The 23,215-nt window shown below is 43.2% G+C and overlaps 1 protein-coding gene across 1 annotated transcript in view; it reads left to right on the forward strand.

The window, feature by feature from the left end:
* KLF8 (Kruppel like factor 8) overlaps positions 1-23,215 on the forward strand; it is a 293,082-nt gene that overhangs the window by 172,039 nt on the left and 97,828 nt on the right. Inside the window, exon 4 of the mRNA XM_040404895.1 lies at positions 6,582-6,681. Within this exon, the coding sequence (XP_040260829.1) occupies positions 6,582-6,681 (100 nt within the window). The remainder of the gene's footprint in view (positions 1-6,581; positions 6,682-23,215) is intronic.

The raw sequence follows: 23,215 nt of genomic DNA on the forward strand, positions 1-23,215 counted from the left end.
GATGCACAGAAAAACTATAAGGAAAAAAATAGAATATGTAAAAAACTAATAAAAGCCGCTAAACTAGAGACCGAAAGATTAATTGCCAAAGAGAGCAAAACTAACCCTAAAATGTTCTTTAATTATATAAATGGTAAAAAGTATAAATCTGAATGTGTCGGCCCTCTACAGAGCAATGAGGGGGGAGTTGCAGACAGCGACGAGGAGAAAGCAAAGCTCTAAAAAAAAATATAATTCTCCATTGTATTCACTGAGGAAAATAAACTTTCAGATGAAATGCGGTAAGTTCCCCATTAAAAATGCCCTGTCTGACCCAGGAAGAAGTACAACAGCGACTTAAAAAGATTAAAATAGACAAATCGCCAGGGCCAGATGGCATACACCCCCATATACTAAGAGAATTAAGTAATGTCATAGCCAGACCCTTATTTCTGATATTTACAGACTCTATACTGACAGGGAGTGTTCCACAGGATTGGCACATAGCAAATGTGGTGCCAATTTTCAAAAAGGTTACAAAAACAGACCCCGGAAACTATAGGCCGGTAAGTTTAACATCTGTTGTGGGTAAACTGTTTGAAGGTTTTCTAAGAGATGCTATCTTGGAGGATCTCAATAAAAACAAACAAATTATATCATATCAGCATGGCATCATGAGGGATCGGTCATGTCAAACTAATTTAATCAGTTTCTATGAGGAGGTAAGTTCTATACTTGACAGCTGCGAATCAATAGATGATGTCGTATATCTGGACTTCTCCAAATCATTTGACACTGTACCACATAAAAGGTTAGTATATAAAATGAGAATGCTCAGACTGGGAGAAAACATCTGTATGTGGGTAAGTAACTGGCTCAATGATGGAAAACAGAGGGTGGTTATTAACGGTACACACTCAGATTGGGTCATTGTCACTAGTGGAGTACCTCACGGGTCAGTATTGGGCCCTATTCTCTTCAATATATTTATTAATGATCTTGTAGAAGGCTTTTACAGTAAAATATAAATTTTTGCAGATGACACTAAACTGTGTAAAGTAATTAACACTGAAGAGGACACTATACAGCTACAGATGGATCTGGATAGATTAGAGGCTTGGGCAGATAAGTGGCAGATGAGGTATAACACTGACAAATGTAAGGTTATGCACATGGGAAGGAATAATTCAAATCACCCGTACATACTAAATGGTAAAACACTGGGTAACACTGACATGGAAAAGGACCTAGGAATTTTAATAAACAGCAAACTAAGCAGTAAAAACCAGTGTCGGGCAGCTGCTGCCAAGGCCAAAAGGTAATGGGTTGCATCAAAAGGGGCATAGATGCCCGTGATGAGAACATAGGCCTGCCACTTTACAAATCACTAGTCAGACCACACATGGAGTACTGTGTACAGTTCTGGGCTCCTGTGAACAAGGCAGACATAGCAGAGCTGGGGATGGTTCAGAGGAGGGCAACTAAAGTAATAACTGTAATGGGGCAACTACAGTACCCTGAAAAATTATCAAAATTAGGCTTATTCACTTTAGAAAAAAGACTGAGGGGAGATCTATTTACTATGTATAAATATATCAGGGGCAGTACAGAGATCTATCCCATCATCTATTTATCCCCAGGACTGTGACTGTGACGAGGGGACACCCTCTGCGTCTGGAGGAAAGAAGGTTTGTACACAAACATAGAAAATAATTCTTTACGGTAAGAGCAGTGAGACTATGGAACTCTCTGCCTGAAGAGGTGGTGATGGTGAGTACAATAAAATAATTCAAGAGGGGCTTGGAAAAATTTCTGGAGTGTAATAATATTATAGGCTATAGCTACTAGAGAGGGGTCGTTGATCCAGGGAGTTATTCTGATTTCCTTATTTGAGTCGGGAAGGAATTCCCCTCCCCCCCCCCCTTAAGTGGGGAAAATTGGCTTGTACCGCGAAGGTTTTTTTTGCCTTCCTCTGGATCAACTTGCAGGATAACAGACCGAACTGGATGGACAAATGTCTTTTTTCGGCCTTATATACTATGTTACTATGTTACTGAACCATTTCTCTCTCCTAGACATCACAATATCACAATGTCATAATTATATTTGTATTCTTAGCTTATGGAGGACTTATTGTGTATTTAATTATGCCGTTGGTGATATTGGAACCTCAGGAAGTAGAGAGTCTACCCTTTTTTAAGGCGGCCAGTTTGAAAACAACTATATGCCTCACACCAAGCAGTCCTTATAAATGATCTAGCGGTATATCCCCTCACTATAGGGTACCATTTTTAGAGGGAGCTCCTGTCTGGCGGTTATCATAGCGGCCATGTGTTACTTCCTCTTATCAGATGATCTTAGTCCCCCGAAGAACCAGTTGTTGTACTGGTAAACGCAGCGTTGGGACGTATGTTTTGTCATTATCTGGGACAACATTTTACCAACAGGGCCTGAGCAGGTGCCAGCGAGGGTTTAGCCACTAAGAGGTGAGGTCGCCCCTTTCGGGGCGGGTGCTCAGCCTGTAGGCAGGGAGAGTTCCAATGACATGAAAGGGACAAAAAATGTTGTTCCGATGAACTTGGAGAAGACATCATCACTATTATGGTATCCATCAAATAACAAAAAGGTATTTTATTTTATTATGGTATCCTGGTCATCAAAACCGTGAGTAAAAAGGACAACAAAGTTCCACCTTTTGACGCTTTGTCCATGTATTTTTTATGATCTTTTAAAAAATACATTATTTGCTAATTTTTCCAATGTTTTTTTCTAAATTTTAAGTATTAGAATAAAAGTTATATTTTATAAAGAAAGGAGGATTTTTGGTTTGTTCACAAAGCTATTATGTTGATTTTTGTGTTGTGTTTTATGAGATATACTCCTTTTCTAATGTGTTAGGGTGCATAATAAACTTTAGTCTGTCAGGATGGGCGCCATGAGAGCCACAGTCTATGCGTACACATGCCATGTTCATCCAGACCCTGGAGCTATGAGGTGAGATGTGCTGGCTGGACCTTATGTTAGCTTCGTTAGTGTCCTGGGGGACTCTATTAAGCCATTATTCTCCCAGCGACTACTCCCATTATGTGGATGGTGACGGGTAGACCCTGTGGTGGCTTCCCCACAGGGGGGTCTCACATGTAGTCTCAGGTGAGCGGCTTGGCCTCAGGGAAATACAGCCTCCAATGCACAGTTAGCATTGAGTGTGGGTGTTCCCGGGGGACGTGCCCAGGCGTTGGGGTACTGAGGATTTGGGCATGAGACGGGTTGCTGTTTGGAGTTGGATCCTTGTGCTACAATTGTAGTATCTGTCATCTTGATAAGCATCGGCTGTGAATGCAGACTATGCCGGTGGGTGATACTAAAGCTGTAGGCCAACCTAAAGTGTTGGGAGACAGTGGTTAAAGCCTGGTACTGCCAGTGGAACTACAGGTCCCAGATTGGTATATCATGGACTTACCAATACTAGGGTCTAGGGATCGACGAATATTCATTTTTTAGAGCCGATACTGATAATCTGTGAACTCTCAGGCCGATAGCCGATAATTTATACCGATATTCTGTGAATTTTCATTATTATTATTATTTTTTATTTTTTTTTATCCTACACAAATCTGCTGAAAATGAATATGTTTATTGTTAACATGTATTTATTTATTTTTTGTAAATCTTTCTTTTTGATTTACTATTCGCCCCCTTAGGGACTAGAATAGGACTTCACACTGTCCCTGCTGCTCTGTGCTTTGTGCACACAGCAGCAAGCGAGCTGATTATGGCAGCCGATGGGAGCCCCAGGCTTACACTGCTGGGGCTCCGATCACAACTGCCACTGTGACTTAGCTGCTGACATTTGCAGTTTGCGCTCATGCTGAAATTATCCTTGGCGCATGCGGGATATCAATTTTTTTAAACGCCACTCCTCGTGCTTGCTGTGGTGAGATAGATTAAATCCTCTCAGTATTTTAAGTTGAGATAGTGTTGGGTATAGCGATACCACACTGTACTATTCCGCCAGACTCGTTTTGAAACTATAAATTTCTTCCTCAGTGGAACATATAGTACAGGTCCTTCTCAAAAAATTTGCATATTGTGATAAAGTTCATTATTTTCTGTAATGTACTGATAAACATTAGACTTTCATATATTTTAGATTCATTACACACAACTGAAGTAGTTCAAGCCTTTTCTTGTTTTAATATTGATGATTTTGGCATACAGCTCATAAAAACCCCAAATTCCTATCTCAAAAAATTAGCATATCATGAAAAGGTTCTCTAAACGAGCTATTAACCTAATCATCTGAATCAACTAATTAACTCTAAACACCTGCAAAAGATTCCTGAGGCTTTTAAAAACTCCCAGCCTGGTTCATTACTCAAAACCGCAATCATGGGTACGACTGCCGACCTGACTGCTGTCCAGAAGTCCATCATTGACACCCTCAAGCAAGAGGGTAAGACACAGAAAGAAATTTCTGAACGAATAGGCTGTTCCCAGAGTGCTATATCAAGGCACCTCAGTGGGAAGGAAAAAGTGTGTCAGAAAACGCTGCACAACGAGAAGAGGTGACCGGACCCTGAGGAAGATTGTGGAGAAGGACCGATTCCAGACCTTGGGGGACCTGCGGAAGCAGTGGACTGAGTCTGGAGTAGAAACATCCAGAGCCACCGTGTACAGGCGTGTGCAGGAAATGGGCTACAGGTGCCGCATTCCCCAGGTCAAGCGACTTTTGAACCAGAAACAGCGGCAGAAGCGCCTGTCCTGGGCTACAGAGAAGCGGCACTGGACTGTTGATCAGTGGTCCAAAGTACTTTTTTCGGATGAAAGCAAATTTTGCATGTCATTCGGAAATCAAGGTGTCAGAGTCTGGAGGAAGACTGGGGAGAGGGAAATGCCAAAATGCCTGAAGTCCAGTGTCAAGTACCCACAGTCAGTGATGGTCTGGGGTGCCATGTCAGCTGCTGGTGTTGGTCCACTATGTTTTATCAAGGGCAGGGTCAATGCAGCTAGCTATCAGGAGATTTTGGAGCACTTCATGCTTCCATCTGCTGAAAAGCTTTATGGAGATGAAGATTTAATTTTCCTGCTCACAGTGCCAAAACCACTGGTAAATGGTTTACTGACCATGGTATTACTGTGCTCAATTGGCCTGCCAACTCTCCTGACCTGAACCCCATAGAGAATCTGTGGGATATTGGGAAGAGAAAGTTGAGAGACGCAAGACCCAACACTCTGGATGAGCTTAAGGCCGCTATCGAAGCATCCTGGGCCTCCATAACACCTCAGCAGGGCCACAGGCTGATTGCCTCCATGCCACGCCGCATTGAAGCAGTCATTTCTGCAAAAGGATTCCCGACCAAGTATTGAGTGCATAACCGAACTTAATTATTTGAAGGTTGACTTTTTTTGTATTAAAAACACTTTTCTTTTATTGGTCGGATGAAATATGCAAATTTTTTTAGATAGGAATTTTGGGTTTTCATGAGCTGTATGCCAAAATCATCAATATTAAAACAAGAAAAGGCTTGAACTACTTCAGTTGTGTGTAATGAATCTAAAATATATGAAAGTCTAATGTTTATCAGTACATTACAGAAAATAATGAACTTTATCACAATATGCAAATTTTTTGAGAAGGACCTGTATCTATACTATATGTTCCACTGAGGAAGAAACCTATAGTTTTGAAACCCATCTGGAGTAATAGTACAGTACGGTATCGCTATACCTAACACTATCTCAACTTAAAATACCTAGAGGATTTAATCTATCTCTCCACAGTAAGCACGAGGAGCGGCGTTTAGAAATTAAGATCCCGCATGTGCCAAGGATAATGCCGGCATGAGCGCAAACTGCAAACTTCAGCAGTCAGCAGCTAACAGTGAAGACCACAACAAAGCTAAACCGTTCTCCTATTGAACATCTACGCCGAATACATCTAACACTGCCTGAGGCATTACGGCGGAGCTGACAGACCCTGGTATTGGTATAAAGTGCTATAGCGCAATCCACATTACATGTTCAAACTTCAAAGCTGTAACAAATAATTGCTACATTGATTATCCTCTGCTGTTACAACAGAATGTTCCATATTAACTGTGCCATACTGAGTAACGCAATACTATAGGGACTGATATGGCCAGGAACTAATAATGCATATGAAGATTAATTAAGAACTTACCTTGAGAGCAAAGACTATATACCGCACTGTGTGAACTGATTTTAGTCTCGTTTTGCGTGAGCTCTGCAATCTGATGTTAAAAGGGACCGAGACTGTGATTATTTGGCATGAATTAGATGTTTTTAGATATTTTACATGACATGAATTTTGTGAATGGTGTAATAAATTGTTCTTATGTTTTAATTTGTGAGGCGGCCATTGTTTATATTGTATTTAAAAAAAATCTGAAGTTGTAGTGAAATTATTAACAATGTTTTGCATCATATATTAACAAAAATTTACATTGTTAGTTACAAATGATAGTGTTACTGGGCAGTTTTAGTAATTTTGTCATTTAAACATACACTGCACATGAACAATTAATACTAAAGTTACAGAATAAAAAACACCTGTGTATTTTATTTTATTTTTATTAATAAAGGAAAAGCAGATCCAAATTCAATGTCTCCAGTGGAGATAGACAGTGATAGTGATGAGAGCCTTGTGGAGACCGCATCTTCTTTCCAGGATACAACACACAGGTAACAATTTTAATTTCAATCCCCATACTTCCCCCTTTGACTAGTTTTAAACTGTGCAAATGCAAGTCTTCATTAATTTCTTTATTTCAAGGGAATGTGTCAGCAGATTTGTAGCTATGAAACTGCTTGACCTGTTGCATGTGTGCTTGGCAGCTTAAAGGGGTTATCAGAGACAAAAAAAATGTGTTCCCCATACATCGGGCCCCTCACACTGAATCTACTTACCTGGCTCCTAGCTCCCTGTGCCACTCCTGGTCTCCGCACCGCCACTGCTGCTTCTCTCCGTGCGCTGATGAAAACATCCGGCGTCGGGAGAGGGGGGAAGCCCATAGCAGGCAGTGATGGGGACGCGCCTTCCTAGCATCACTGCTCCCCCCCCCCAGACACCGGATGTTTTCATCCGCGCATGGGAAGAAGCAGCAGTGGCCGTGCGGGGAGCAGGAAGCCAGGTAAGTAGATTCAGTGTAAGGGCCCCGGGCATATGGGGGACATTTTTTTGTCTCGAATAACCCCTTTATGGCATCTGTGTTGGTCCCATTTTCATACATGCCCACATTGCTGAGAAAAATGTTTTCATATATGCAGTTAAACCTAGAGGCTCTACTCTCTCTGCAACTACCGTGCCCTTTCCGCTTTGGTTGACAGGGCCAGGCAGTGAAAATGTAATCAGGCCTGGCTCTGTCAAAGTGGAGCAGGTGTAGGAATTGCAGAGAAAGTGGAGCCTCTAGGTGTAAAGGTAACTTCCTCGTTGCTCCTAGAGGCTAATTTGCATACATCAACCCCTTTGTGCATATGTACGTAACTATACAGCCAGATTCCATGTTAGTTACTGCAAACAGATGTTCAGTTACATCTGAACTGTTATCGGACGCTGTGTACAGTGTCACAGCGCCGAAGTCTCAGTTGTCCCGTGCAGAGGAGGCTTTGGAGAAGCTAGCAAGGGACCAATTGGAGTAGTCCCTTTTCAATGATTGCTTTGATAGGTTAGTTCAGTGGTGGCGAACCTATGGCACGGGTGCCAGAGGCGGCACTCAGAGCCCTCTCTGTGGGCACTCGCACCCTGGAAAAAGTCTATGGTGTACCAATATGCCTTAGACTTTTCCTGCCATTCATCAGCGCAGGGCGTACTATCAACAGCACAGGCAGCACATTGAGGGTAGGCAGGATGTTATAGCTAAATGATAAATTACATTGAAGATATACTATATTGGTATTCATTGCTATTGCAGTCCTGGCACTTTGCGATAAATAAGTGGGTGGTAGGGTTGCAGTTTGGGCACTCGGTCTCTAAAAGGTTCGCCATCACTGGGTTAGTTTGTATTAGTTACATTAAAACATACATTTATAAAAACATTAGCAGCCGATTTGTGTAGGTGGGCTTGAAAATGAGGGAGTGGTGGCGGTTTAGAAATCATGTCCTGATTTTTCAGCTCACACTCTAGTTTTTGTTACTCTGCTGGCTGCTCGCACACCTGACCTGGGTGCCTATGGCAACTCACTCTACAGCAAGGGCAGAGAAGAGCGGTTAAAAGCAAACTGCTCCAACTTGCTCACTTCACTGGCGGTTGCCATCTTCAGACGGTTGTAGTTTAAAAATTATACATCCTACACCGGAGAGCTTTATATTGTGAGAATCACAAGACCCAGACCTACATTTTGATGCATAGTATGTCTCTAAAATATAAAAAATGAAGGCACAGTCGCAGTTTAGAAATTGCCCTTCAAATTTGGCTAGAGTGGAGTTTCAATGAATGTCAATTGTCGGCGTAATTTGCAAACAAATGGTCATATTGTGAAAACTATCAGGACTATGGCTTAGCCGTTTCTAGTGGCAGCAGGAATAGCTGAACGTTTTGATATAAGATTTGTGTAGGTGGGCTTGAAAATAAGGGAGTGGTGGCAGTTTAGAAATCATGCCCTGATTTTTCAGCTCACACTCTAGCTTTTGTCAGCTTCCACTCTAGTTTTGAACATTCCGCCATTCATTCCTATGGGACCAATTTCGCCACAAAAATGCTGATATTTTGTGAACCATCCGGCGAAACGTTCACAAAGTAATAGCACACCAATCGGGAACAATCCGCACATTTCGGTATATTACTGTCTATGTAGTGTAAAAACTGTGGGAGGAGTTAGGGTGGTAAACTTGGCTATAATAATAAAAATATATATGTGAGATAACAGTAAGTGGTTTTGCCATGCAAAAACACTTAATTACTTCACAAATCCAAGATGAGAAAACAGACAACTCCTTAAACCTTTACCACACAGGGCCTTTCTAACTCTGTCCACCAGTCTCCTCTACTGTTCCCTTCCAACTTCCTTCTCTCTCCTCCAAGTTCCTCCAGCTTCCCCCTATACCCCAAGCATTGATCTTTTATCTCTTGAAAGTTATCACCACCCCCTCCTTGTCAACGCCCCATACATTATCAGTTATCTGAGACTCTTTGGGCCTGCCCAGAAACTGAATCTTGGTCAACCAGTTATTTTAGCATTTTATGACACTTGGCTCTTATTCACACATGTTGGGTGCCTTTTGTTCTCTACAAATCAGCATATATAAGAAATACAGGATTCTACAAGACCTTTATCTGTGAGAACCAGAGTAAGAAAAAAGGAGCTATATACACACACACCTGTCTCTGATTCACACAAATAAATCCCTCATAATCTATAAAATATAAAGCATATATTATTTCCAAAACCTGTATTTCTTACAGGGTCAAATACAGAGCAGGGGGAGGGTGGGGCATAGAACTGTTTTGTCACCTGCTGTTCATTTAGTGTTTCTGCAGATTTTATCTTTCACTGATTTTATTAATCCCTTTCTAAATTTCAAAGGCTACAGCTGGCCCCTGAGATTTGTATTTTTAAAATCCCCATTTGTCTTCTAGCAACATAGTAACATAGTGTATAAGGCTAAAAAAAGACATTTGTCCATGCAGTTCGGCCTGTTATCCTGCAAGTTGATCCAGAGGAAGCAAAAAAAAAAAAACTGAGGTAGAAGCCAATTTTCCCACTTTAGGGGAAAAAAATTCCTTCCCGACTCTAATCAGGCAATCAAAATAACACCCTGGATCAACGACCCCTCTCTAGTAGCTATAGCTTGTAATATTTCTCTCCAAAAATACATCCAGACCCCTCTTAAACTCTTTTAGTGAACTCGCCATCACCACCTCCTTAGGCAGAGAGTTTCATAGTCTCACTGCTCTTACCGTAAAGAATCCTCTTCTATGTTTGTGTACAAACCTTCTTTCCTCCAGACGCAGAGGATGTCCCCTTGTCACAGTCACAGTCCTGGGGATAAATAGATGATGGGAGGGATCTCTGTACTGACCCCTGATATATTTATACATAGTTATTAGATCTCCCCTGAGTAGTCTTTTTTTTTCTAAAGTGAATAACCATAATTTTTATACTTTTTCAGGGTACTGTGGTCCATCCATTCCAGTTATTACTTTAGTTGCCCTCCTCTGAACCCTCTCCAGCTCTGCTATGTCTGCTTTTTTCACAGGAGCCCAGAACTGTACACAGTACTCCATGTGTGATTTGTAAAGTGGCAGGACTATGTTCTCATCATGGGCCTCTATGCCGCTTTTGATGCAACCCATTATCTTTTTGGCCTTGGCAGCAGCTTCCTGACACTGGTTTTTACTGCTCAGTTTGCTGTTTATTAAAATTCCTTCCTAGGTCCTTTTCTATGTCGGTGTTACCGAGTGTTTTACCATTTAGTATGTACTGATGATTTGCATTATTCCTTCCCATGTGCATAACTTTACATTCGTCAGTGTTAAACCTCATCTGCCACTTATCTGCCCAAGCCTCTAATCTATCCAGATCCCTCTGTAGTAGTATACTGTCCTCTTCAGTGTTAATTACTTTACACAGTTTAGTGTCATCTGCAATCATTTATATTTTACTGTGCAAGCCTTCCACAAGATCATTAATAAATATATTGAAGAGAATAGGGCCCAATACTGACCCCTGTGGTACCCCACAAGTGACAGTGACCCAATCTGAGTGTGTACTGTTAATAACCACCCTCTGTTTTCTATCACTGAGCCAGTTACTTACCCACATACAGACATTTTCTCCCAGTCCGAGCATTCCCTTTTTTTATACTAACCTTTTATGTGGTACAGTGTCAAATGCTTTAAGTCCAGATATACGACATCCATTGATTCGCCGTGGTAAAGTCTGGAACTTACCTCCTCATAGAAACTGATTAAATTAGTTTGACATAAACGATCCCTCGTGAAGCCATGCTGATAAGGCATTATTTGCTTATTTTCATTGAGGTACTCCCAGATAGCATCTCTTAGAAAACTTTCAAACAGTTTACCTACTACAGATGTTAAACGTACCGGCCTATAGTTTCCGGGCTGTTTTTTTACCTTTTTTGAATATTGGCACCACATTTGCTATGCGCCAATCCTGTGGAACACTCCCTGTCAGTATAGTGTCCCTAAATATTAGAAATAAGGGTATTTGTCTATTTTAAACTTTTAAAGACGCAGCTGTTCTTCTTCCTGGGTCAGACAGGGCACTCTGCAGGGCATTCTGCATTTCATCTGACAGTTTGTATTCTTCAGTGAATACAGTAGAGAAAAAAAATATTTATTAGCTTTGCTTTCTCCTCATCACTCTCTCCAACTCCCACCTCATCACTCTGTAAAGGGCCGACACCTTCAGATTTATACTTTTTTTTATTTTATCATTTATATAATTATAGAACATTTTAGGGTTAGCTTTACTCTCTTTGCCAATTAATCTCTCGGTCTCTAGTTTGGCTGCTTTTATTTTGTCTTTTACATATTCTACTTTTTTTCCTTATAGTTTTTCAATGCTTCCTCTTTAGCCTCCTGTTTTTGTCATTTATTGCTTTCTTTACATTTGTATTTATCCACATTGTTTTTTTTTCTTGTTCCTTAACCTTTTATTCCCATAAGGTATGTACCTCTCACAATCAGATTTTAGGATGCTTTTTTAAAACATCCCATTTTGTGGCTGTATTTTTATCTTTGAGGACTTTGTCCCAGTTAGTTAGGCATATGGCCTCTCTTAGTTGGCTAAATTTTGCTTTTTTGAAATTTGCCATTTTTGTTCCTCCCTGAAGAAACACTCTTTTGAATGATAATTGGAAGGTTATTACTTTATGGTCACTATATCCCAGGTGTCAACCACCTGTACATCTGTTGTTCTGTCAGGTCTATTGGTTAATACTAAGTCCAGTGTGTCTGTCCCTCTAGTCGGGTCCTGAACCAGTTAGGAAAGATAATTATCTTTGGTTATTGCCAAGAACCTGTTTGCTTTATGAAATGTACAGGTTTCAGTTTCCCAGTCTATAACTGGGTAGTTGAAGTCCCCCATAATAACTACCTCATTATGATTTACCGCCTCGTCTATTTAATTTAAAAGTAGATTTTCTGTGCACTCTGGTATATTAGGTGGCTTATAATAAACTCTTATTAGTATTTTATTATTCTTTTTTCCTCTATGTATTTCTACCCACATTGACTCCACATGTTCATGTCCCTCACTTATATCTTCCCGGAGTGTGGGCTTTAGACAGGACTTTACCTAAAGGCAGACCCCTCTCCCTCTCTGGTTTTAAAGATCATTTGTAAGCAGACTGTAAACCTGTACGTTAACCGCCCTGTCATATGCTATTATCCAGCCATGTCTCAGTTATTCCCACCATGTCATAGTCCTCTTCACACATCACTAATTCCAGTTCGCCAGTTTTATTAGTCAGGCTTCTGGCATTAGTATACATACAATTAAGAGGTTTATGTATATTTTTACCCTACACCTTTCATTATGAAGTGTTTTAGTTCCTCCTTCCATTCTTCCCCCAATTCCATTACCTCGCCGCAGGTCACTATTTGCACTATCTTCCCCTCCTATAGTCCCTAGTTTAAACACTCCTCCAACCTTCTAGCTATCTTCTCCCCTGAAACAGCTGGCCCAGTTCTCCAGGAACCCAAGCCCCTCCTTCCTACACCAGTTCTTGAGCCACTTGTTAATCTCCCTAATCTCCCGCTGCCTTTCTTGTTTGGCTTGTGGTATAGGTAGTATTTTAGAAAACACTACCTTTGATGTTCTTGCCAAAAGCTTGTGACCTTAATCCCTAAAATCATTTTTAAGGACGCTCCACCTACCTCTAACTTTGTCATTAGTTCCGATATGGACCATGACTGCTGGAACTTCTCCAGCGTCTCCCAGTAATCTGTCAACTTGATCCACAATGTGTCAAACTCTAGCGCCAGGAAGACAACACACCGTTCGACGATCCTGGTCTTTACTCTGGTACCGCTTTATCTGTACCTCTAATAATTGAGTCTCCAATCATCCGGACCTCTGCATTATTGGTTGCTTCAGGGAGCACCACACTTCCATGGAGTACTAAATTTAAAATCCCCTTTTCCATTTAGCCACTGACAATCGATAAAAACTATGGTTCTCAGACTTGAAACACCAAAACTAAATTTGTTCAAAAGGTTTGTAAAACTAAAATAATTTTAAAAAGTATACAAATTAAGTATCGCCGCGTCGGTAATAATCTCCTCTATAAAAATACCCCATGACCTAACCTCCCAGATTAACACGGTCCAAAAAAAAAAAACGGTGCAAAAAAGATTTTTTTTTGTCACCTTAGATAACAAAAAGTTTAATAGCAAGCGATCAAAAAAGTCATATAGCCCCCAAAATAGTGCCATTAAAACCACCCCTCATCCCGCCAAAAATTAGCCCCTACCTAATACAATCGGCAAAAAAAAAAAATATGACAAAATTTTTTTTGTATCAAAAAGGATAATAGTCTAAAACCTAAATAATTATAAAAAAGTAGACTTATTAGGTATCGCCGCGTCCGTAAGAATCTCCTCTATAAAAATACCCCATGATCTAACCCCCCAGATTAACACGGTCCAAAAAAAATATTAAAAACGCCGCCAAAACAGCTATTTTTGACACTTTTCCATTTCAATCAGTTTTTTCCGGTAACAAAGCAAGGGTTAACAACCAAACAAAACTTAATATGTATTACCCTGATACTGCAGTTTACAGAAATGCCACATTTGTGGTCGTAAGTAGTGGTGTCCTTCCGTATCCCCCTCCTGTGACACACTCTGCACTATTTTTTGGACGATCCGGGCCCCTACAGTTCCCGAGGAACTCCGGCTTGCTCTTTCCCTGTCCGAAAAGATCAGGACCTTGAGGACTGCCTCATAGAACTGGAGGAATTTTCCTGTGTTGCCAGCCCACTGGAACAGTACAAAAGAGTTGTTCATGGCAACCTGTACCAAGTAGACCGCAACTTTTTTGTACCATGTCCGCGTTTTGCGCATGGCGTTATATGGCTTGAGCACTTGATCAAAGAGATCAACTCCTCCCATATACCGATTGTAGTCGACGATACAATTGAGCTTGATGACCGTTGCCACGGTACCTCGCACAGGGACAGGGGTGATGCCGTTACCGTGAATTGTGGACAGTACAAGGACATCCCTCTAGTCCTTATATCTGACCAGCAGCAGGTTTCCACTGGTAAGGGCACGGGTCTCTCCCCTGGGGATAGGTACCTGGAGGGGGTGGGCAGGGAGGCTGCGTTGATTTTTCCGCATGGTCTCACAAGCGGACGTGGATCTGGCGGCGAGGGACTGGAACAAGGGGATACTAGTATAAAAGTTATCCACGTAAAGGTGGTAATCCTTATCTAGCAGTGGGTCCATATGGTCCCACACAAGTTTCCCGCTAACACCCAGAGTGGGGAGACGTTCTGGGGGTTGAATACGGGAATCTCGCCCCTCGTACACACAAAACTTGTAAGTGTACCCTGAGGTACTCTCACAAATTTTGTACAGCTTCACGCCATACCTCGCCCGCTTTGAGGGAACATACTGGCGGAAAATGAGTCTCCCCTTGAACGCAATGAGAGACTCATCAACCGCGACCTCCCTTCCAGGTACGTAGGCCTCCAAAAATTTGGCCCCGAAGTGATCGATGACCGGCCTGATTTTGTACAGGCGGTCATAGGCAGGATCACCTCGGGGGCGGGGGGGGGACGACATGCTGCATTATCTGCATAATGCAGGCATTTCCGGATGGCCTCAAACCGGGAGCGTGTCATGGCGTACTGTAGAGTGTGGTCTGGTAGAGGACGTCCCCACTCCAGTACAGCCTGGCACTAGGTTTTTTGACTAGGCCCATGTGAGCACGAGGCCCCAAAACAGCCTCATCTCGGCTGCACTGACCGGGGTCCAGCCACCGGGCCTAGCCAAAAAGGAGCCCGGGTTTTGAGCGACGAACTGTTGGGCGTACAGGTTAGTCTGCTCCACCATTAGATTTACCAGTTGGTCACTGAAAAAATGACAAAAAAAGTAGTATTCAGTGAAGCCCACTGTGTAAATCTGCATGGGGGTCTTTTTGATCCGATGCACTAACAGTGGCCGGACGCTCCCCCTAAAAAAGGGTAAAGGGGGGGAGGGGCAAGGGGGCAGGCTGCAGTACCCCTGGGGGGGTCTAGGGTCACACAGCTGTGCTGTGGACCCAGGACACCCTAAGAGGATGACGCAACACTAAAAACCTTAACTTTCCCTAAAGTCTCCCTGCATGAACTAAACCTTTCCCTACCCTGTCCCTAACCTACCTTTTAGTGCCAGATGGCACTGTGGAGGATCAAAAGAGGGGGTGCTGGACACAGATCAGGGGGGACAGTCTGGAGATCGGGCAGCAGGCCCCTCTATCTGCGTAGTCCAACGGCCGAATGGAGGAGGAGAGGAGAGAACGGGGGAGTTAACCCCCGCCCACCCGTGCAGCCAATCAGAAGAGATCCTGTGAGGTGATGTCACAATCATCTCACAGGATCTAAGGATGGTGATTGGTGGTGTATTATCACACCACCGATCACCATCCTGTTCCGGGTTATCGGGTCACAAGAGACCCGAATAACCCGGAAATGCAGCAAACCGCAGGTCTGAATTGACCTCCGGTTTGCTGCGATCGCCGATGCGGGGGGGTCACAGGACCCCCCTAGGCATTGTGCCAGAGTGCCTGCCGAATGAATTCGGCAGGCACTCAGTTCCGATCACCGCCCGCGGCGCGGCGGTGATCGGAAATACACAGGACGTACGGGTACACTTTGTGTCCTTAAGTACCAGGACATCAGGGCGTACGCCCTGTGTCCTTAAGGGGTTAAACTGTTTGGTCTTTTATTAAATCAAAGTTTGTTTTGTATACACCTTGTGTCTCCTTATTTTTAACTCAGCCCCAAGAATGCTTCTGCTACACTGGTGATATATTTAATTTTTTTCACGCAAACTAATGCCACCCATGACGTCTGGATTTTCTGCATGGCATAGTTCACGTTGCAGCACCACTCTTGTGAACATGCACATGATCCAGATCCTCATGGGTGGCATTAGAATTTTGTGAAATAAATGTGAAGGGTAGTAGCCACACAAGTTTATTAAAGGGGGGGTGTCTCCTCTTAGACATTGGGTGCATATTGCTAGGATATTCCCTCCTTATAAGTGCGGGTCTCAATGTTGGGACCCACACCTATATCTGTGACATAGCCACACAATGTAAGTTTTTGTAAGCGCTTTCTCCATAGTAGTAGTGAATGGGAGTGCACTGCACATGACCTGCCACTGCTCCAATTATCTTCTAGGGGCCAGATGGAAACAGCCTATTCAGTGATCGGTTATGTTTGGAAGACCCATCGAAAAGCAATGGAGGGGATGAAGTGCCTGCGCAGTGCACTTACCAGAACTTTCATGTTTTCGATATAGGTGCGTGTACATGTGCTGGTACGCAACTATAAGCTATAAGTCAATGGTGGCATAACCTAGCGATATGCACCCATTGTCTTTGTTGAGACAACCCTATAAGCTATTGGCCCTTCCTCAATATTGCAAGGCACCATTGTGTTTTTGTTGTTTGGCAACATCACACAATCTGCCTCGTCACAAGAAATAATGCTTGTTAAAGGGGTTATCTGGGTTTAGAGCTGAACCCAGACATACTCATATTTTCACCTAGACTACCCCACTAAGCTGAGCTGAATCGCGCAGGGAAGAGGCATTTTATGTAGATTCGGTGACGTACTGGGGTCTCCATAGCGCTGCCAGGCTAAGGCTTGCGCCCATCAGTGAGCCCCGTGGTGTCGCCAGCATTGATGGGCCGGCTTTAGCGCCGCCCTAGGCTGTAAAATGGCTAGGGCAGCATTAAAGCCGGTGATGTGACCGAACACACTGGCGGAATTCTCCGCCTAGCAGTGTGTTATTGTAAGCCCTTGCTGTGCCCGATTCTGCACAGGGCAAGGGAGAGCATTGGAGCTTGAAATGCTCCGTTTATAACATCAGGGTGGCTTTCCGGGTGAAATTCTGTGTAGGTCCGGCTTCAGCTCTGAACCCGGACAATACCTTTACCAGCAGCATGTCCCTTGCTTGTCCCTTGTGCTAATCACGCTAGTTATGTGAGAGCGTCATCTGGAAATCATTAACTAAACAGTGAAATTTAAATTTAGCGCTATGTAGTTAATGAAATCGTGATGATGCTGATTCACATGGACCGTGACTCCCTCATATGAAAGGGCACAAGATTGACCGATGAACAAGCATTTGCTTCTTCATGTGCCAATCAGAGGGAATACGATCAATAAGGAGCTAAAATATAGCCCACTATTGATCGTGCAACATGACACATTCAGGGTTCACTGCCGTTTTGAAACTAAAACTCCCAAAGGCGATATAATAAACACAGAGTAGTGAGCCGATGGAAGTTTTACTTTCACAGCAGATTGAGTGCCCAAGGTTGCTGATCCCCTATACTGGACAATTAAAACACACACACACAGTCAAGTAAACACATATTTTTTTTTATTAGTGGAAAAAATAACTATATATATATACACACACACTCAGTGGAGTTAAAAAGTTTTCACTCCCCTGTTAAAATGTTTCTGTGCTGTAAAGAAAATGAGACAAAGATAAATCCTTTCAGAACTTTTTCCACCTTTTTAATGTGACCTATAAACTGTACCACTCAATTGAAAAACAAACTGAAATCTTTTAGGTAGAGGAAAAAAAAAAAAAAAAAAAAAAAAAATAATAATAATAATGTGGTTGCATAAATCCCCAAATAAAGTTCAGGTGCTCTAGTTGGTCTTTCTTGAAATTTTCTTAGTCACATCCCACAGCGAAACTCGTGGTCCACAGAGAGCTTCCAAAGCATCAGAGGGATCTCATTGTTAAAAGGTATCAGTCTGGAGAAGGGTACAAAAGAATTTCCAACGCATTAGATATACCATGGAACACAGTGAAGACAGTCATCATCAAGTGGAGAAAATATGGTACAGTGACATTACCAAGAACTGGACGTCCCTCCAAAATTGATTAAAAAAAATGAGAAGAAAACTAGTCTGGGAGGCTACCAAGAGGCCTACAGCAATATTAGAGGCGCTGCAAGAATATCTGGCAAGTACTGGCTGTGTGGTACATGTGACAACAATCTCCCGTATTCTTCATATGTCTGGTCTATGGGGTGGAGTGGCAAGACGAAAGCCCTTTCTTACGAAGAAAAACATCCAAGCCAGGCTGCATTTTGCAAAAACACATCTGAAGTCTCCCAAAAGTATGTGGGAAAAGGTGTTATGGTCTGATGAAACCAAGGTTGAACTTTTTGGCCATAATTCCAAAAGATATGTTTGGTGCAAAAACAACACTGCACATCACGAAAAGAACACCATACCCACAGTGAAGCATGGTGGTGGCAGCATCATGCTTTGGGGCTGTTTTTCCTCAGCTGGAACTAGGGCCTTAGTTAAGCTAGAGGGAATTATGAACAGTTCCAAATACAAGTCAATATTGGCACAAAACCTTCAGGCTTCTGCTAGAAAGCTAATCATGAAGAGGAACTTCATCTTTCAGCATGACAACGACCCAAAGCATACATCCAAATCAACAAAGGAATGGCTTCACCAGAAGAAAAGTTTTGGAATGGCCCAGCCAGAGCCCAGACCTGAATCTGATTGAAAATCTGTGGGGTGATCTGAAGAGGGCTGTACACAGGAGATGCCCTCGCAATCTGACAGATTTGGAGTGTTTTAGCAAAGAAGATTAGGCAAATCTTGCCAAGTCAAAATGTGCCATGCTGATAGACTCATTCCCAAAAAGACTGCTGTAATAAAATCAAAAGGTGCTTCAACAACAAAGTATTAGTTTAAGGATGTGCACACTTATGCAACCATATTATTTTATTTTTATATTTTTTCTTCCCTCTACCTAAACGATTTCAGTTTGTTTTCAATTGAGTTGAACAGTTTATAGGTCACAATAAAGGTGGAAAAAGTTCTGAAATTATTTATCTTTGTCTAATTTTTTTACATCACAGAAACCTGATGTTTTAACAGGGGTGTGTAGACTTTTTATATCCACTGTGTGTGTATGTATATATATATATATATATATATATATATATAATCTCATAACGAAAAAATAAATAAAAAACTATAACTGCTGAAACTTGGAAGGGGAGGTGGACTGTCGCCGTGTGGACTGTCTTGGGCTGGCAATGCTAGCCCCCCGTCCTCCGTGTAGGCTGAATAAAAATGACGGGCCCCAGGAAAGGACGCAGGGTGAATTTGTAGGGTCTGGAGAGAGAGAGAGGGTCTGAACTGGAGGGTTCCCAAGCATGTGTGGAGGAGGGAGTTTGGAAAGAATTGGGAGTAAAATACTGTGGAGGAGAAGGAGAAAATGATGCAGAAGGGAACACATGCTCGGGGGGGAAGTGGGAATGGGATGGTGTTCGGGAATGGGAAGGTTGCCAGAAAGTGGATTGGGCAAATGTGTGGGATGGGGAGTAGGTGTGGGTGAGGGGCAGAGTTGCGATGGCGGGCGGGGCAAGATTTCCCACGACACGTTCTTGAACTCATGCACTTGCTCGGTCGACATTTGGCACATCACAAGGACTAAGGTTAGCGCATAAAGGTGGTGAAGGCTGAGTTGACGCACTGACTCCGCCCCCTCCCAGCGGCGTATCAATTCATCCCTCATTAACTTTATTTATTTCGCAAAACCTTCTAGAGCGTTAGACACGACCTCTGCAAAGTTCACAAAATCACTGTGACTGCTCCTACCGAATCTATGGCTGTTCAACGGGGCTCTCAAATTCTGGCGGACATTTAAGAGCCTCTGTTGAACATAGTGTTCAGAGCAGGTGCATGACTAACAGGAGGGCTGGGGTGGTGATTGCTTCCAGGTCCGCCTCAAGAGGTGGGTCAGGCACCCGAGTGCTGCTGGCAGTTCTGTAGGAAAAAAAAAAGTTTATAATAGGCCTTCAAATACTGAATCCAGGTTTTATGCTATGGCTAACTCCGACCTTAGGGGGCTGCCCAAAACAGAGGGTCCAAACGCTCCTCTGTTTACGACAGCCCCTTTCACTCAGAGGGAGAGAACAGTTGTCCCTCCGACCATAGGGGGTTGCCTGAAACAGAGGGGCCAAACGCTCCTCTGTCTCAGACAGCCCCTTGCACTCAGAGGGAGAGGAAAGCAAATGCTTTTTCCAGTCCTTAAAAAAAAAAAGACCTTCTTAGGAATCCCAAGGCCGCACTATACATATATGGCGGCCTTGAGGTTGCTGCGGATACACTCGGGGCCTGAACCTCCCGGTTGTAATCCCTCTTGAAGCGGTCCCGGATTGACTGCCACCGAATAAGAACCTTTTGAACTGTGAAAAAAAAATAATTTGCATGCTGTTAGGTTAACAATATGATTGTGATAAAAATACATATTGCTGTACTTACCACATTGCCTCTGAGCCGCCACAGTGAGATCCCCCCCAGGTGGTGAATTATACCTCACGATCTCCCTCCAGAGCTGCTGGGTGCGCTGATTGTCGGCCTTGTGGCAGTCAGTATGGTCCCATAAATGGATGAGGAGTTGGTTATCGATGTGAGGAACAACAAACTCATCTTCCCTGGTAGAGACTCTATAACCCTGGAAGAAAAATAAAAATAAAATTTAGTGAAAGACCAAATGCAAATTAGAACTATGTATTTGATACTTTCACGTCCCCGACTGGCACGGGCTCTCCCACAAATTCTGGAGGAGACTGGGGGAACCTACCTGGCTGCTCTAGGTGCAGGTTCCTAACAAAAAAAAAATATAAATGTTAAACGATAATTATATTTTTTTTAAAGAGAATATACACTCACCTAAAGAATTATTAGGAACACCATGCTAATACGGTGTTGGACCCCCTTTTGCCTTCAGAACTGCCTTAATTCTACGTGGCATTGATTCAACAAGGTGCTGATAGCATTCTTTAGAAATGTTGGCCCATATTGATAGGATAGCATCTTGCAGTTGATGGAGATTTGAGGGATGCACATCCAGGGCACGAAGCTCCCGTTCCACCACATCCCAAAGATGCTCTATTGGGTTGAGATCTGGTGGCTGTGGGGGCCATTTTAGTACAGTGAACTCATTGTCATATTCAAGAAACCAATTTGAAATGATTCGAGCTTTGTGACATGGTGCATTATCCTGCTGGAAGTAGCCATCAGAGGATGGGTACATGGTGGTCATGAAGGGATGGACATGGTCAGAAACAATGCTCAGGTAGCCCGTGGCATTTTAACGATGCCCAATTGGCACTAAGGGGCCTAAAGTGTGCCCAGAAAACATCCCCCACACCATTACACCACCACCACCAGCCTGCACAGTGGTAACAAGGCATGATGGATACATGTTCTCATTCTGTTTACGCCAAATTCGGACTCTACCATTTGAATGTCTCAACAGAAATCGAGATTTATCAGACCAGGCAACATTTTTCCAGTCTTCAACAGTCCAATTTTGGTGAGCTCGTGCAAATTGTAGCCTCTTTTTCCTATTTGTAGTGGAGATGAGTGGTACCCGGTGGGGTCTTCTGCTGTTGTAGCCCATCCGCCTCAAGGTTGTGCGTGTTGTGGCTTCACAAATGCTTTGCTGCATACCTTGGTTGTAACGAGTGGTTATTTCAGTCAACGTTGCTCTTCTATCAGCTTGAATCAGTCGGCCCATTCTCCTCTGACCTCTAGCATCAACAAGGCATTTTCGCCCACAGGACTGCCGCATACTGGATGTTTTTCCCTTTTCACACCATTCTTTGTAAACCCTAGAAATGGTTGTGCGTGAAAATCCCAGTAACTGAGCAGATTGTGAAATACTCAGACCTGCCCGTCTGGCACCAACAACCATGCCACGCTCAAAATTGCTTAAATCACCTTTCTTTCCCATTCTGACATTCAGTTTGGAGTTCAGGAGATTGTCTTGACCAGGACCAGACCCCTAAATGCATTGAAGCAACTGCCATGTGATTGGTTGACTAGATAATTGCATTAATGCGAAATAGAACAGGTGTTCCTAATAATTCTTTAGGTGAGTGTATATAAATACACTTACTTCTTTCCAGCCCTGGTCCATGCTCTCGGGTGACGCCGAGGCCACAGCAGGTGAGCTGGAGGATGATGATAAAGAAGACTAGACTAAAGCACATACTGATTAATGCAATGAATCAAACAGTATTCCAAACTCCAAGCGTTGCTTGTTATACTTACCGGCTGCTGAATTCAACGGCGTCTTCTGGGTGGGCTTCTCTGCTCCGATTCAAATGGTGAAGACATCTGTACGAGACACAATACAAGACAAAATGCAGATTAAATAACGGTATATGAACATGTTTAGAGCACCATTTACAGAGATATCACATTTATAAAATATTTAGTTCAAGAACTTACTTTCAAGTAGATAAGCTAGTGCTTGCCCACCACAGAAAATCCCTCCAATTTACTTTTATTTTTTTTGTTTTTACATAGTAACATAGTATATAATGCCAAAAAAAGACATTTGTCCATTCAGTTTAGCCTGTTATCCTGCAAGTTGATCCAGAGGAAGGCAAAAAAAAAAAAACTGTGAGGTACCAGCCAATTTTCCCCACTTAAGGGGGAAAAAATTCCTTCCCGACTCCAATTAGGCAATCAGAATAACTCCCTCGATCAACGACCCCTCTCTAGTAGCTATAGCCTGTAATGAAGCCCCCCTCCAGTGCCATCGTCCCCCCTCCAGTGCCATCGTCCCCCCTCCAGTGCCATCGTCCCCCCTCCAGTGCCATAATCTCCCCTCGGTGCCATAATCTCCCCTCGGTGCCATAATCTCCCCTCAGTGCCATCCGCCCCCCTCAGTGCCATCAGCTCCCCTCAGTGCCATAATCTCCCCCATGCCATCAGCCCCCCCAGTGCCATCAGCCCCCCCAGTGCCATAATCTCCCCTCATGCTATAAGCCCCCCAGTGCCATAATCTCCCCATGCCATCAGCCCCCCCTCAGTGCCATCAGCTGCCCCTCAGTGCCATCAGCTCCCCCTCAGTGCCATCAGCTCCCCCCAAGTGCCATAATCTCACCCCGTGCCATAATCTCACCCCGTGCCATAATCTCCTCCCATGCCATCAGTCCCTCCTCAATGCGATCAGCCCCCCTCAGTGCCATCAGC

Source organism: Bufo bufo, chromosome 8 (assembly GCF_905171765.1).
Source record: "Bufo bufo chromosome 8, aBufBuf1.1, whole genome shotgun sequence".
NCBI classification, from domain to species: domain Eukaryota; kingdom Metazoa; phylum Chordata; class Amphibia; order Anura; family Bufonidae; genus Bufo; species Bufo bufo.